Raw genomic sequence first — 16220 nt, forward strand, 5'->3', positions numbered from 1 at the left:
CAAACTGGCCTCCTATCAGGGGGAAGGAGTTACCTGCGTCAGTTTTCCCCGAGGGTGAGACTCAGCAGGTTGAAAGACTTCCCTGTGAAGTCTCTGGGCTCTCTTTTTCTTATCCTGCCCAGAAGTGGCGCTTGTCTGACTGCAGGTCCCACCAGCATAAGATGATGCGGTACCTTTAACTTTGGCAGACTCTCCCTGCTGGGGGGGTGGTGGAGACAGAGGAGAAGTTGTAGGCTGGTTTTAATGGCTTCAAATGACCAAGCCCTGGTGTCTGAATTCCTTGATGGAGGGATTCCACCTGGGTGGGGCTTCACCCCTCCCCTGGGGAAGGCACAGGCTCAAGACAAGCCCTGAAATGAGCTTGTTTTTGCCTATGCCTGGGGCAGTTGCAGCCTGAGAAGTCCTGCTGCTGAATCCAGGGGCAGTCAAGCCTTTGTAGAAACACAGCCACAAAAACCTCTGTTTCTTTTCTTTTTTTTTTCTTTTTCCATTAGCCCAATGAGCGACCTCCACTTTGACCAGGTTTTCCCGAGCTGGGGGCCTATTTTTAGTAGTCAGAATTTGTTAATTAGTTCCACAATTGGTGTTTGGTTGGGCTCAGCCCCTCCTGCTGGTAAAGTCCCTTTCTTTTCCCCTCTGGGAAGCAGCCTGTGAGGGAGGGGCTCGCAGCCGGTCCAGCTGTTCCAGGCTAGGGTATGCTGTGTGTCCGGTCACTGACGTGCCTCCAGGAGCTGTTCTGTACTGTTTCTGGTTATTTAATAGTTATTCTGGAGGACGAACTAAAACGTTAACATTGGTAAGCTGCCATCTTGGCCCCTCCCTCAGTGTTTTTATTTTAAATATTGCAGAGTAAGAGAGTCTTATCTGGCAAATGAATTCTAACCTGTTTTTGTCCATGATCCCTAAAATTCCCTTCTGAAATAGAGCAGTAGTTCTCAACTGGGGGTGATTTGGCAGTATCTGGAGACATTTTTTATTGTTGTCACTGGGGAGAGGTTGTACTGGCATCTAGTGGGTAGAGGCCAGGAATGTTGCTAATCATCCTACAAATGCACAGGTCAGCCACCCTGTAGATAAGGCCACCCAAATCTGGGTTCATTGCTTGGTGCAATTTAAGGGGCAGACAGACCAAATGGGCTGTGGTGGAAAAGGAGGTTTGTTTATGCCAGTGGGAGGACAGGGGAAATTTAGATCTGCTTCCCCATAGTGACTTTTCAGTCGGCTCTTATACACATTAGAGACAAAGAAAGATAATCATCATAATAGGTAACAGGAGTCGGGAGAACTCCATTGGTTCCTTATCTCAGTCATTTACTACTTCCTTTAGGATTTACATCCACTGTGATACTTGGAGCATGGTGCTCCAAGTTTGGGGCAATAGATGAAAGCGTATTCATACCTGGGTGTAGACTTTACATTTACATATTGCTTCTTTGTGAGACTAAAGCTCAGATTCATAGCTTGCTTACATTTTAAGTTTATATTAAAATGGCTACCAATATAACCACATAACACAGAATTATATGGCCCAAGATGTCAGTAGTACTCAGGTTGAGAAACCCTGAAATAGACAATTTTACCCTTAATGGAGTTAGCACCCGCCTGCTTATCTGTGTATAGGGGTGGGGTGGGAGACCTGCTTCCTGAAGTGCCCAGCGTTTCAGAGGAATTCATTTTCTTAGAGAAGCCTGAAGAAAGAGGTGGTTTGCAGGAAAAGAGGATTCTGATTGTGGAATAATGTGTGAGAGGTAAACATAAGGCTCCTGGGTTGGCCCTTCTCCAGGAAACATGGCCTGGGCCCTGTGGGAATGTAATACACTTCTGAGACTGGCTTCCTAGGCCTGTCCCAGGCATGAGGCTGTGGTGATATCCCAACTCTTCTGTTTCTGAAATTCTGGTTCCATACTTATATTCTCACAGAAGATCCAGTCTTTTTTTGTTGTTGTTCAGAGAGAGAACAGTATCTTCATACTGAAATAGAATCTCCTCTGTTCTCTCCCAGATTAAAAAAACTCCCAATGCCTGTAATGTTGTTCCTGTTTGTTATCTTTGAAAGCTATAGAAGAAAATGAACTGAAAGAATACAGAACATGAAAGAATACACATTTAACATAAAATGGTTATTTACAGGGTGAAAGAACTAAAGAAAGGTATTAAATGTGGCACTTCGGCCATCAGTCAAAATCGGACGTCTGGAAACTCCTCTCCAAAACGAATTCAGAGCTCCCCCATGGCCCTGCCAGGGGACAAGTATTCTCCCAAGAAAGTGAAGCTGGGGCTTCAGCAGTCACACACAGTGGCTTTTGGCTCCATGAGAGTGAAGGCCCATCCTCTGGCTGGCCACTCACCCAACATCCCTTTTGCTTCTGTACCTAAAGTCCCTGATAAAAGTGGCTCCAGAGGTAGTCTTCCCCAAAGTTGGCTCATTCAGACTAGCCCTAATAAAAGAATCATGAGGACTGGACATTTGGCCAAAAAAGGGGCAAACGAATCAGCACTATCGTGTTCTGAGAAAAATCAGATCAGCAATAGAACTGCCCTTGGGTGGGGAAGCAGGACCCCTGTCCCAGGAGAAAACCTGGTGTCCACTAAACTGCCTGCCAAGGGCAAGAAAGTGCAGACCGTGCAGCCAGTGCAGAAGCAGTCTGTGGCACATGCTGAGTTCTCTGGTGATGGCCACCACTTAGCAGAGTCCAGTCAGGACAGCAAGGGGGCCCTGCATGCCAGGCCTGCCTCGGAAGGGACAAACATCCCTCCAGAGCAGAAGGAGAGAGAGGAACATTTGCGCTTTTATCACCAGCAGTTCCAGCAGCCACCTCTCCTCCAACAGAAGTTAACGTACCAACCACTGGAAAGGTTTTTATGTCAGTACAGGCCCCAAGAGGATCAGCTCCAGAATGAAACCCCTTTTCTGTTGCATTCCTGTTTCAAAAGCCAGGATGGAGCCCAAGCTGAAGAGCTCGATGACAGTGATTTCAGTGAGGATTCTTTTTCCCATGTCTCCAGTCAGAGTAGCACAAAGCACAGAAATACCCTGGAGGATAGCGAAGGCTCATTCTTCCTTCATCAGAGGGAGCCAGGTCCTGAGGAGCAGGCAACTGACAGGCAAAAGAATCTGCTTTTTAGTCCCAGGACAGATGGTGATGAGAAGGGTCTAACTGGAAGGTGGATGTACTCCAGGGACCCCGCAAGCCACAGAACAGCAGCCCTCGATCACAGCCATAGCCCAAGTAAGGTGCTCTTGGACTGGAACAAAGAAGAGGAGGACTCCTCAGTGCCTTTTCCCAGGGACAACCTGGCCCACAAGTCGTACTGCTCACAGGTAGATTTTGTATATAGCTCGAGAAAGGGTGGAGCCTCAGCCTTTAATCTCAGACAGGATACCTTCAGAAGTGAGGTTCCTGCACAGGCTGAGGGCAGCCTGCTATCACCAGAGGAAAACAGTTTTACTTTTTCACTGTCCCACATTGCAGTTCCTGGATCCCCAGACCAAAGAGCGACAGTTGTTGCACCTCTGAGAGAAGTCAGCAAAGACAACCCAACTCTAGTAACTGGAACAGTGAAAAACAGTAACCTTTTCCAAGGAGAAGACTCTGGAGGAGATGTAGGCATGTGCTCTGACTATATATCTGGACTGATGGCTCCCCTGACTTTGTCACTGCTGAAGAGTCCAGATGATAAGGGCTTACCTTCTTTGGGGCAGTTGGCTCCAGATGGAGCTGCCCACAGTCTGGTAGCAGAGGACACAGTGGGCCATACAGTGTCATCTGGCAACCAAGAGGGAGTCCTTTCAATGACTCCGACAACTGGGCACCTGTGGCTTTCCTCATCCCCCCCTGACAATAAGCCTAGTGGTGATCTTCCAGCTCTTTCCCCATCACCCATCCGTCAACACCCACCTGACAAGCTGTCTACCAGGGAGGCTGACCTGGGAGAGGCTTGCCAGGACAAAGAGACTGCACTCTCCTCCCAGGACCATGTGAGCAGTGAGCAGTATGATCCTGATGCTGAGGAGACAGAGCTAGCCGCGTCCTGGAGTTTTCCAGGGAAGCTCTTCCCCACCACACATATTGGGGCATCCCACTCTGAGCCCAAACTCATCCCACGAACAGGAAGGAGTGATGTGGCCAACCAGCTCTGGACCCAGGAGGGAAAATATTTGGCAGGACTTGGTTGGCATGAGCTGGGTTTACCCACAGACCCCATCAAGTTGTCCTGCTATGAGGACATCATGTGGCTCAAACATAAGCCGATCCCAAGGTGCTTAGTAAGGCCAGGCTCTCCCCTGGTGACCAGCTGCTCTCCCAAGACTGCAAGGACCTTCTATGAACCCATCCTAGGGCAAGCACAGTAAGTTGGATTTTCTCCCAAAGTCTTGAGCCTCTATAACACCCTTAGCCCCATCCCAGCATAATGTTTTGTCTGTTCTTGGAATGGCTGTGACTGGAGCTTTGTCCAGTGTTTCAAAGAAGACTGCCTGGATGCATCAGCCATGAGCCACGGGAGTAAAATGTATTGGAGCAGGTTAACCAAGGTGGGTGGAGTCTCGGCCTGGGCATGAGATGTGAGCAAGAGAAGGGAAGATCTGCCCCATGGCCCCTTAACCAAGCCATAACTCATGCTTAGCCTATGGTGAGATTAGAATTCTCCTCTTCATTTTGAGGGATCTATGCTCCTGGAAGTGCTGCCCAGGGAGGGACATGGTGGCTGCAGCCTTGCAACCCCCAAAGCTGAGACAGGCTGGTCATCTTCCAAGATGGGGAAGGAAAAAAGCAGGAAGACTGGCAATTTGGGCTGCTTTCTCTGAAAGATGTTGAGGATGGTGCAGCAAAAAGAGATGGGAATGCAGCCTTAGGAAATGTGGAAAAAGGAGGCAGAGTAGGAGAGCTGGGCAGGAGGTGGGAGAGTAGGCAGGATGAACTTGTAGGAGCAGGTTTCCTTTATCAGGAACAGCCATTGGCTGGGGCTCCTAATATCCAGGCCAGCTGTATGCCTTAGACTTGCTGGGGCTCAGGTCAGGGGCATGGGCAAAGAGGAAAGAACATGCAGGATGCACAGGTGAGGAGCTTGCCTTTCTCAGGTGGACAGTCTTGCTGACGGTCTCTACCATCAATAGACTGTGACAAAGGCAGCTTCCTTCAGCTTATAGCTCACACCCCCTGTTTTGGTCCCCAGACTCTCTACAAGTAGAAACGACAGCAGGTTAGACAGCAGGCTCCACTGAGTGCCACATAAGCCAGTGGCAGGGGTCACAGCCTTAAGGCCCTTTTGTACTGGGATGCTATGGAAAATGTGCAGCTCCTGTAGCCCCCAGCTCTGTCTCTTTATCTGTATCTCCTTGACAAGTCCCAAGAAGTGAGGGGGGAGGAGGTGGGCGATGAGTTAGCTTGGCCAAAGCCTTGACTACTTTAGGCAGAAACAGCTTCTAGCCTGGAGATAAGATTCAGGTCCAGAAAACTGCCCAGAAAAGAATGAGAGGCCAAGAGGGTCACAGTTTCCCCTCTGGTATTTCAGACAGGTGGTCATCCGAGCACACCAGGAACAGTTGAATGAAATGGCTGAACTGGGCTTCAAGGAGGAGACCCTGATGAGCCAGCTGGTCTCTAATGTAAGTGGCCTGGGCTGGACACTCAGGGACTGTTGGAAATTAGCCTATAGATAGTGTGACAATGATCCTTTTTTACTGTGATTATGTGTAGGGTAAGGGCTCTGCTATCACACCACCATTGTTGAAGCCTTGTTCCTCCTCTGAGACAGCTTGCAAGGGGATCAGGCCAAATGGGACAGGTCCAAACAGGTGGGAGATGGTGCTACACTCTCCCTGACTCCCCAGCAAAGATGTTTCCAGCCTCTATCCTTAGCCTTTCTGCCTTCCTAGTGGATTGTTGGGGCTCCGTCCTATGACATTAATAGTGACCAGCTAGCCTGCTGTCTGTCACATGCAAAACATGTCTCAACTAGTCTCAAACCCAGAGAAGCAGGCTCCACCCTGTCCCAAAGCAAATATCTTACAAGTTTCCAACTGGAGGAGGGTCTGGTAACTTTCCTACAAGAGGAAGGACTTTAAAAAGCAATACATCCATTTGTCTCTTGCTTCCTTCCTCAGGACTTTGAAGATTTTGTGACCCAGTTAGATGAAATCCTGGCTTTGAAGTCCAAGTGTATCCAGAGTCTGAGGAGTCAGCTACATCTGTACCTGGCCTGCCACAGGCCAGCTGTGGCCCCTGAGAGGACAGTGTCATCCTAGAGTCCAATCTGTATAGGAGGTGGGGGCGCACATGTGCCTGTGCTGGGCTCTCGGGCTGGAGGAGGCCTCTTCTAGGTCCTCTCTGCATATACCTGCAGGGTATACAACTGTAGAACCTATACCCTGGTCCTGCCTGTGCTGGTTTAACCCTAGCCTTGGACAGGCCCCCCAGTCCTCCTCCCTTAGGGCCAGGCCGGTGTCTCTCTACAGTTCAGGAGCAAATGAAAAGGAGGACCAAGCTGAAGAACTTCATGCCCTTCCCTTTTCTTTGGAACTGTAAGAGAATCTGTGCCTTTACTTATTGACCCTTTTACTGCGAGAACATTTGGGTCTAATAATTATAGATGTTTCTGATGTTGGGGACCAGAGAGGGTGGTGGTAACCTGGAGATGAGAAGTCACAAGGTCGGGAGGCAGTGTAACTGTGTATGCCTTTCTTCAAGATTTGGCCAAAAACTAAAACACCATTAATATGGTTCTGGGAGGCAGGGGCTGAGCTCTCCCCAGTCAGCCCTTGATTGAATTTGGGGCTTTAGGTTAACTTTTGAAGATGTATTGCTTTGATTTGTTTTGTTTTGCATGGGCAGGCACTGAGAATCGAACCCAGGTCTCTGGCATGGCAGACAAGAACTCTTGACTTCTGAGCCACTGTGGCCCACCCTTTGATATGTTTTTTTTTTTTTTTTTTTTACATGGGCAGGCACTGGGAATCAAACCCGGGTCCTCTGGCATGGCAGGCAAGCGTTCTTGCCGCTGAGCCACAGTGGCCTGCCCCTTTGATATGTTTTTAACAACAGATATGGGGCAGGCTTTATGCTTAGCTTCCTCCTTTCCCATAGCCAAGTCTTGAGACAGAAGAGGTTACCTATGTCACAGCAGCATTCTTTCCCATGCTGACTTTTGCTGGGGTGATGGACACATGAAAGAGCCCCGACAGCCGTCATGCTTCTGTGGCAGTTCCTGGCTCCTGTGTGAAACCCTCACGCCCCACTCCCCCTTGTAGAATAGTTGAAGCGCTGCAAGATCTTAGGCAAGTCCCTCTCCTAGTCCCACCTTCATCCAACATCATCCCAGCCAGCTACTCTGTTCCTGAAGGACCTGTGCTCCTAGTATCTTGATAGCAGTGTTCCAGTCAACAGTTGCATACCTCAGAAACAGAATTTATACACACACACTTACTGTGTATGTCTTACCAGGAAGTAGCCTAAGATAAAATACAAAGCAACCATCGCTTTCCAAGACTGTCCCAAGTCAAGGTGAGATTCATATGCCACTGCCCTGGCCCTGGTGCCTCTTATGGTGTGAAACTTTAATTTCCTTCAGAAGAGTATAATTTCTAAGGTTTTAAAAGGCTAGGAGAGGGGCTGAACTGCTCTGTCAGCCTGCAGCAACTGGGCCATGCCACTGTTTGGCAGCTTCTAGCCAGCAGAGAGCGCTGTGCTTCCAGCTTTGTGCTTCCTGGCCTTAAAGCTCAGCAGCCATTCCTCCCACGATCACTCAACAAAACCAGAGACCCACCCTCCAACCAAGATCCCAGCATTAAGGGACAGTATTACGTATATGGGCAAGAAGCCTGAGGGATGAATCCAAGTTCTATAAAAGGTAATAGACTGAGAAACGCTAGTGAAGTAGTTTGAATCCAGTCCCATCTGTGATACTGAACACACAGGCCTGGAGCTACTCAGAGAGAGAGGAACTCCTTGTTTCTGGGTGCTCCCCTGAGGGCCCAGCCTGTCTGATCTCAGTCTTCAGGGGCGACATATGCCCTTGGCCTAGGGAATGAGCCAGGTCACATTCAAGCAGAATCCTGTTTGGCAGGCAGACTTGGCAAATCAAAAACAACAGACTGAAGAGGGAGCTTCTGGGTCCCACAGGCCTAAAGGGAAGTAAACACTGGAACAGAAAATGGTTAGGGCCCTGTTCCATCCCCAGAAAATCTAGGCAGGAAACCTTCACCATCCACTGCCCTCAGTAAAACATCCCTTGGCAGGAAGAAAATTATTACAGCAGGACATATACCTTTTAGCTTTTTATTAGTAGTTCTCTGAAGAATCAAAATAGTTAGCAAATTACTTTAGATTCATCAAGACTGTATATCCTTTGTATTTAGATCTTTAATGATGTTCGACAATATAAAACAAACCAAAGAGACTGATTTCTATGACTAAGTGTTACTCATTGTGTCATCCTAAAGCTGTGGGCTGGAGGGAGAAGCTGTTCTCCAAGGAGAAAAGAGGTGGTTAGTGCTAGGCAACTAAATTGTGGCCTGTTTTCTCCCCTATTCAATGTGCTGGGAAGGGGCCGATGATTTCTTAAACTGACAACTGTTTCCTAGAGCAGGGACTCTAAAACCCTGGGTAGGAGATGGCTGTGGTCCAAACCAAGCCAAAAGAAAACAGGCTAGGGCAGGTAAGCATGGTGACTGCCTGGCAGAAGAGGCAAACTCAGGGCCCCATGCAGGAAAGGACATTCTTTCCAACGCAGAGACATTGCAGGACCAGTGTAACACTAAGAGACTTTAAGGGGAAAAAGGAAACAAAACCCTGGGATAAACTTTCAGCTGCACTGAACATGGAATCAAGTTCAGTCTACCCATGGGGGGACAGGGAGAAGGGTAATCCAGCCCCAAAGCAGCACTTAGTCCAGTTTTCCCACCCCTTCTCCTCAATTCCACTTGACAGCTGGGCCAGGTTTAGGCTGAGGATATACAGATCCCAAAATGACCAAGGCAGTCTCTGGTGGGTTGAGGGGGAGGGGAAGGACACTTCTCAGCATATAAATACATTTAATATGGATGCAGCAGCCCCAACTGGCTGTACCGGTCTGCACATGCCCAAGTCTTCCCACGTTCTCCCCAGCTCAAGGCCTAGGCTCACAGAGACTGGCAAGCACAGTCTCCGTACCAGACCTTCCTCCTCCAAAAGAAAATCCAGAAGTATGCCCCTTCTCCTTGCCCACAGGTGGGCTCTGCAGGGCCTCCCGGGGATGGTGGTTCCGTGGCAGGGCCTGGGCAGGGTCTGGTCTCAGCTGGCTCCTGCCCGAGCCATGAGGTCTTCCAAAGCATTGTCCTGGTCATTGTTGTGTAATACCAAAACTTCCTTAATGTCTTTCAGTTCAAAGCCCATTTCCTTAAATTTGCTCATTAACTGAAGAAACTCCATCATCTAAGGGATAAAATAAAATACAGATTAAAGAAAGGGGGTCCAGCCAGCCACACAGCACAGCTGAGGGAGAGTGTTCAGGGGGGCATTTGGGGGAAGAGTCAACATCCTTCACAAGAACCTCATTTGCCTAAGACCCCCTAAGAATCAGAGGTGAGCTGGTCCTGTTTGGGCTGAAGAGGAAGCCAGGGCAGACAGGATGATGCCACAGTCAGTCATCATTAAGAGCCATGCTCAGTCCCACCTTGTTCCTGCTGAACCTCATCCATGTCCCACCACCCACATATACACTCCCACCAGGGCAGGATACTGGAACCAAAACAGCTGATCTCTAGGGAGCAGGCTGGACAAAGTGACTAGCAATTTTCCCCATCACCCAAAAGCATGGCTTTTAGTCCAGGACATCCCCAGCCAGGAGCGTTATCTTTTCAATGGGATTCTAGATAGTCCTCAACCCAATGGTTCACCTGCACCAAATGCAGGTCACAGCCTGTCTGAACACAGGAGATTCTGTACTTGGACTGCTTCTGCCTGAAGTCATAGGCAGGGAAAGGGGGTTATGAGCCAAGGAGAAATCCCAGGACAGATTACTCTGTCCCTTGTTTCCAGAGAGTATCCACTGAAACAAAAGTTCCCACCTTTTCTTCTGAACACTGGTGCATTTCCAGAGCTTCTTCCACTAAAAGAGGGTCGAAGCCCTTCTCACAGAGCTGTCCATGTGCAAAGAGATAGTCGAGAATCTAAGCAAAGAAACAGGTATGAACACCTATTGCCACTCCTATCTGCTTCCAGAGTGTCTTATACAAACTAGTTAGTGTAAGATCATCCACCCCACCCAGGCTATTAGATCGGACAGGACTTGATTTTGTGCTTTGAACTGTGTCCAACACAGCAAGACTTAAGTGACTATTTGCTGAATAGACAGGCATACCCTTCTTAACATTTTCCAAAAGAGATTCTGTTGGGGCTGACTCACGTTTCCTGAAACATCAACTCCATAGCCCTGGCAGGCCTCTAAGAAGTAATGCAAATAAGAAAATGCCTCCAAGATTTTGGATGCTAGTACCTCATTTGGAATTCCCTGGGTAGTTTCTGAAGAAGACAGGTGACCATACCTCAAGCCTAGTTTGTGCTCTTTGGAGGGACAGAGGTGGGGGTAGTTGGGTAAATCCCAGCAGCTCTAATCCACCCAACGCTTTCCTTCAGCGTAGGTCTCAGAGCAGCCCCCAAAGCAGAGGTACTGCTGCTGAGACTTATCTCCCTAGCAAAGCCCCTACTCAAGTCCTCACAAACTCACAGGAAAGGAGGCTGGTGCTCAAGTCTGAGGGGCTCTAGGTCATTACTTAGCTCCAGACATCTGGGATATCTTTCCTGGTTGGCCACCCAATGCCCTGCCCCCACACTGCTCACCTGTTCAATATTCTCTCCTTTCTTCTTCATGGCTCTCAAGACACACTCGTATGAGTAGCCCATGTTGACCACAGTCTCCACACACTGCCGCTCACTGGGGGATAGCGCCTGCAGTTCACCATAGGCCTGGGGACATCTGGGAGTGTTGGGCACTTGTGACACTGAGAAATTAGGAGGGGTGACCTGATGGTGAAGAAATAAGATCAAGATCAGGCCAAGATGGAGGCTGAGTGAGGTGTGGGATTCAGTTCGTCCTACAGAAAAGGTAGTAAATAGCCAGGAACAGTACAGAACAACTGCTGGGGCCACGTCAGTCACTGGACACACAGCATACCCAGTCTAGACTGGCTGCAAGCCCAACCAGAACTGTGAGTTCCTGAAACCGTGGCAGCTGGCACCCTTCCCCCACAGGCTGCTTCCCAGAGGGGAAAGGCAAGGGACTTTACTAGCAGGGGCTGCGCACAACCAAGCTCCAATTGTGGAATTAATTAACAAATTCTGACTACTAAAAATAGGCCCCAAGCTCATCTGAACCTCAAGTCAAAGGAGAGCTGCTGAGTTTTGCCCTGGCACAGAGGGGGCAGGGCTGACGGAAAACAAAAAAAAAAGAAACAGAGGTAATCAGAGGGTACTATGAACAACTTCACACTAATAAACTGGACAATGTAGATGAAATGGACAACTTCCTAGAAAAGCTTGAACAACCAACATTGACTCAAGAAGAAATAGACCTCAACAAACCAATCCCAAGTAAAGAATTGAATCAATCATTAAGAAGCTCCCAAAAAAGAAAAGTCCAGGACCAGAGGGCTTCACATGTGAATTTTACTAAACACTGAAGAAAGAATTAGTGCCAATCCTGCTCAAACTCTTCAAAAATATTGAAGAGAAAGGAAGGCTACCTAACTCATTCTATGAAGCCAACATCACCCTCATACCCAAGCCAGACAAAGATACTACAAGAAAAGAAAATTACAGACCAATCTCTCTAAGGAATATAGATGCAAAAATCCTTAACAAAATTCTTGCAAATTGAATCCAGCAGTACATTAGAAGAATTATACACCATGACCAAATAGGATTCATCTTAGATATGCAAGGATGGTTCAACAAAGAAAATCAATTAATGCAATACACCACATCAACATATCAAAGCAGAAAAACCACATGATCATCTCAATTGATGCAGAAAAGACATTTGACAAAATTCAACATCCTTTTGTGTTGAAAACACTTCAAAGGAGAGGAATAGAAGGGAACTTCCTCAACATGATGATAAAGGGAATATATGAAAAACTCCCAGCAAACATCACCCTCAATGGGGAAAAACTGAAAAGTTTCCCCCTAAGATCAAGAACAAGACAAGGATGTCTGCTCTCACCACTGTTATTCAGCATTGTGTTGGAAGTTCTAACCAGAGCAATTCGATAACAGAAAGAAATACAAGGCATCAAAATTGAAAAGGAAGACGTAAAACTCTCACTGTTTGCAGATGATATGATACTATATGTCTAAAACTCTGAAAAACCCACAGCAAAACTACTAGAGCTAATTAATGGGTACAGCAAAGTGACAGATTACAAGGTCAACACTCAAAAATCTGTAGTGTTTCTTTACACTGGTAATAAACAATCTGAGGGGGAAATCCAGAAAGAAATTCCATTTACAATTGCAACCAAAAGAATAAAATATTTAGGAATAAATTTAACTAAGAATACAAAAGACCTATACAAAGAAAACTACAAGAAATTGTTAAAAGAAATCACAGAAGATCTAAATGGAAGGGCATACCATGTTCATGGATTGGAAGACTAAATATATAGTTAAGATGTCAGTTCTATCTAAAGTGATTTACAGATTCAATGCAATATCAATTAAAATCCCCAAAACTTACTTTTCAGAAATAGAAAAAAATATATCCAAATTTATCTGGAAGGGCAGGGGGCCCCAAATAGCTAAAAATATCCTGAGAAAGAAAAATGAAATTGGAGGACTCACACTACCTCATTTTAAGGCGTATTATGAAGCTAGAGTGGTCACAGCAGCATGGTAATGGCATAAAGATAGATACACTGACCAATGAAATTGAAGAGATTGTTCAGTTGTAGATCTTCTCATCTATGGACAACTGATCTTTGATAAGGCAGTCAAGCCAACCCACCTGAGACAGAACAGTCTCTTCAATAAATGGTACCTAGAGAACTGGATATTCACATGCAAAAGAATGAAAAGAGGATCCATATACCACATCCTACACAAAAATTAATACAAAATGGACCAAAGTTCTAAACATTAGACCTAAAACCATAAGGCTTTTAGAAGAAAATGTAAGGAAATATCTTATAAATTTTATAATAGGAGGCAGTTTCCTAGATCTTACACCCAAAGCACGAGCACTGAAGAAAAAAAGAAGGAAATGGGAACTCCTCAAAATTAAACACTTTTGTGCATGAAAGAACTCTATCAAGAAAGTAAAAAGATAGCCTACACAATGGGAGACAGTATTTGGAGACAATATATCAGATAAAGGTCTAGTATCCAGAATATATAAAGAGACTGTTCAACTCAACAACAAAAAGACACCAACCCAATTACAAAATGGGCAAAAGATATGAAAAGACACTTCTCAGAAGAGGAAATACAAATGGCCAAAAGGCACATGAAAAGATGCTCAATTTCCCTGGCTATTAGGGAAATGCAAATCAAAACCACAATGAGATTTCATCTCACACTCACAAGAATAGTCATTAATAAAACAGAAAAGTTGGACAAGTGCTGGAAAGGATGTGGAGAAAAAGGCACACTTATCCACTGTTGGTAGGAATTAAAATGGTACAACTGCAGTGGAAGGCAGTTTGGTGGTTCCTCAAAAAGCTAAATATAGAATTGCCATATGACCCTGCAATACCATTGCTAGGTATCTATTCAGAGGACATGAGGGCAAGAACAGAAACGGACATTTGCACACCAATGTTTATAGCAGCACTATTTACAATTGCCAAGAGATAGAAACAGCCTAAATGTCCATCAACAGATGAGCGGCTAAACAAGCTGCGGTATATACATACAGTGGGATATTACACAGCTGTAAGAGAGAATAAAGTCATAAAGCATATAACAACATGGAGGGACCTTAAGAACATTATGCTGAGTGAGATTAGCCAGAAGCAAAAGGAAAAATACTGTATGGTCTCACTGATATGAACTAATATTAATGAACGAACTTGGAGATTTTCAGCTAAGAACAGAGACCATCAAAAGATAGAAACAGGGTAGATTTGGGGCAGTTGGAGCTGAAGGGATACAGATTGTGCAATAGGACTGATTGTAAAAATTCAGAAATGGATAGCACAATACTATCTAATTGCAGCACAATAATGTTAGTACACTGAATGAAACTGAATGTGAGAATGATAGAGGGAGGACAGCTGGGGGCACAAATGAAACCAGAAGAAAAGATAGGCAATAAAGACTGAGATGGTATAATCTAGGAATGCCTGGAGTGTACAATGATGGTGACTAAATGTACAAATTAGAAAATAATTTTTGCATGTGGAAGAACAAAGGAATGTCAATATTGCAGGGTGTTGAAAATAGATGGTAATTCATATTTTAAACTTTAATTTATGTGTGAGACTAAAGAAAAATGTTTATTTGGTACAAAATTTATACTTTGAGTAGTGCATTTCCTAATATAACTTATATGGACAGCTTAACTGAACACCATAAATACATGGAACCTTGAATAGGGCATGAGATTTTGTAGGTTTGTCCAGAGTGATGCCCCAGTAAATCCCAGAGTGATTTGAACAGTGAATAAAAAAGAATTTGCAAAGTCCCATTGGGGGAATGGCGAGAAGGGGGAAAACTCAACTTCCCCTTTGGGAGAATTCCTGATAAACGTGCAAACAGTGGGGACAACCAAATCAACAGGCCAAGCCCTCAACCTTGGGGTTTGTTCATATGAAACTTATCCCTGCAAAGGATAGACTAAGCCTACATAAAATTAAGCCTAAGAGCCACCCCCCAGAGAACCTCTTTTGTTGCTCAGATGTGGCCTCTCTCTCAGCCAACATGGCAAGCAAACTCACTGTCCTCTCCCTCTCTACGTGGGACATGACTCCCAGGCATGTAAACCTCCTTGGCAACATGGGACAGAAATCCTAGAATGAGCCTGAACTCGGCATCAAGGGATTGAGAAAACCTTCTAGACCAAAAGGGTGAATAGAGAAATGAGACGAAATTAAGTGTCAGTGGCTGAGAGATTTCAAATAGAATGAAGAGGTTATCCTGGAGGTTATACTTACGCAGTATACAGAAATCCCCTTTTTAGTTTAAGGTGTATTAGAGAGGCTAGAGGGAAGTGCCTGAAACTGTAGAGCTGTGTTCCAGTAGCCATATTTCTTGAAGTGAATGTATGATGATAATAGCTTTTGCAATATGATTGTGATTGTGAAAATCTTCTGTCTGATGCTCCTTTTATATACAATATTGACAGATAAGTAAAAAAAAATGGATTAAAAATAAATAATAGGGGGAACAAAAGTTAAAATAAACTGAGTAGATTGAAATACTAGTGAACAATGAAAGGGAGTGGTAAGGGGTATAGAAAAAAACAGGGAGAAGAGAGGTTAAAATCTACTGAATTGATGGAAATACTAGTGGTCAATGAGAGGGAGGGGTAAGGGGTAGGATATATGTGAGTTTTTCTTTTTTTTTATTTCTTTTTCTGAATTGATGCAAATGTTCTAAAAAATTATCACGGTGATGAATATACTATTATGTGATGATATTGTGAGCCACTGATTGTACACCATACAAGAATGTTTGTATGTTAAGAATGTTCATGTTCTTTGTATGTTCTTTTGGTTTGATAATACAAAATAAAATATATATATATATATATACACATATATATAATTTACTGCTTTTTTGTATATATTTCACAAAAAATGCTTAAAAAATTTGTGAACTGGAATAGGAGAAGGTTCTTGGATTTCAATTTTATCTACTGCAATAATGTTTTGTTATATGCTGCTGAGACAACCACATCAAGAGCTAAGGCTACACATTCTGACAAATAAAGGAAGCTGGCTACATGTGCACTTTATTGAGTGTGACAAAATTCTTCAGGATTCTATATGTTGCAACGTTTTTATTAATCCATCCTTCTGTACTAAATCTGAATTCCCACATTCCATCATGCCCTCTCCTTCCCTTTGGAGAAAACAGCACAATTCTTAGCAGTGAGAAAACTTCAAGATCAAGCTGCAGGATTACAAATGACAAATTTCCACCTGGAAATCCAATACAAACTATCTCGCAGCTACTAAGGAATTTGGAAAAATGTAAACCAAACTAGCCAAACCATGGTACACAAAAAAACAATAACTAAAGGCAGAA

General features: G+C 45.1%; 2 protein-coding genes across 6 annotated transcripts in view; one reads left to right on the forward strand and one right to left on the reverse strand.

Annotated features, from left to right (window-relative positions):
* KIF24 (kinesin family member 24) overlaps positions 1-15627 on the forward strand; it is an 89379-nt gene extending 73752 nt beyond the window's left edge. For all 3 annotated transcript variants that reach the window (XM_077147902.1, XM_077147903.1, XM_077147904.1), the window contains 3 exons: positions 2131-4350; positions 5515-5608; positions 6107-15627. In XM_077147902.1, the coding sequence (XP_077004017.1) occupies positions 2131-4350; positions 5515-5608; positions 6107-6247 (2455 nt within the window). In that variant the 3' untranslated portion in view covers positions 6248-15627. The remainder of the gene's footprint in view (positions 1-2130; positions 4351-5514; positions 5609-6106) is intronic.
* UBAP1 (ubiquitin associated protein 1) overlaps positions 8041-16220 on the reverse strand; it is a 172761-nt gene continuing 164581 nt past the window's right edge. For 2 of the 3 annotated variants that reach the window (XM_077147918.1, XM_077147917.1), the window contains exons 7-9: positions 10818-11000; positions 10046-10147; positions 8041-9410 (exon numbers count right to left, since the gene is read on the reverse strand). In XM_077147918.1, coding sequence (XP_077004033.1) covers positions 9270-9410; positions 10046-10147; positions 10818-11000 — 426 coding nt within the window. In that variant the 3' untranslated portion in view covers positions 8041-9269. The remainder of the gene's footprint in view (positions 9411-10045; positions 10148-10817; positions 11001-16220) is intronic. The other variant, XM_077147916.1, reaches the window with a different exon arrangement.

Source organism: Tamandua tetradactyla, chromosome 2, assembly GCF_023851605.1.
Source record: "Tamandua tetradactyla isolate mTamTet1 chromosome 2, mTamTet1.pri, whole genome shotgun sequence".
Lineage (NCBI taxonomy): Eukaryota > Metazoa > Chordata > Mammalia > Pilosa > Myrmecophagidae > Tamandua > Tamandua tetradactyla.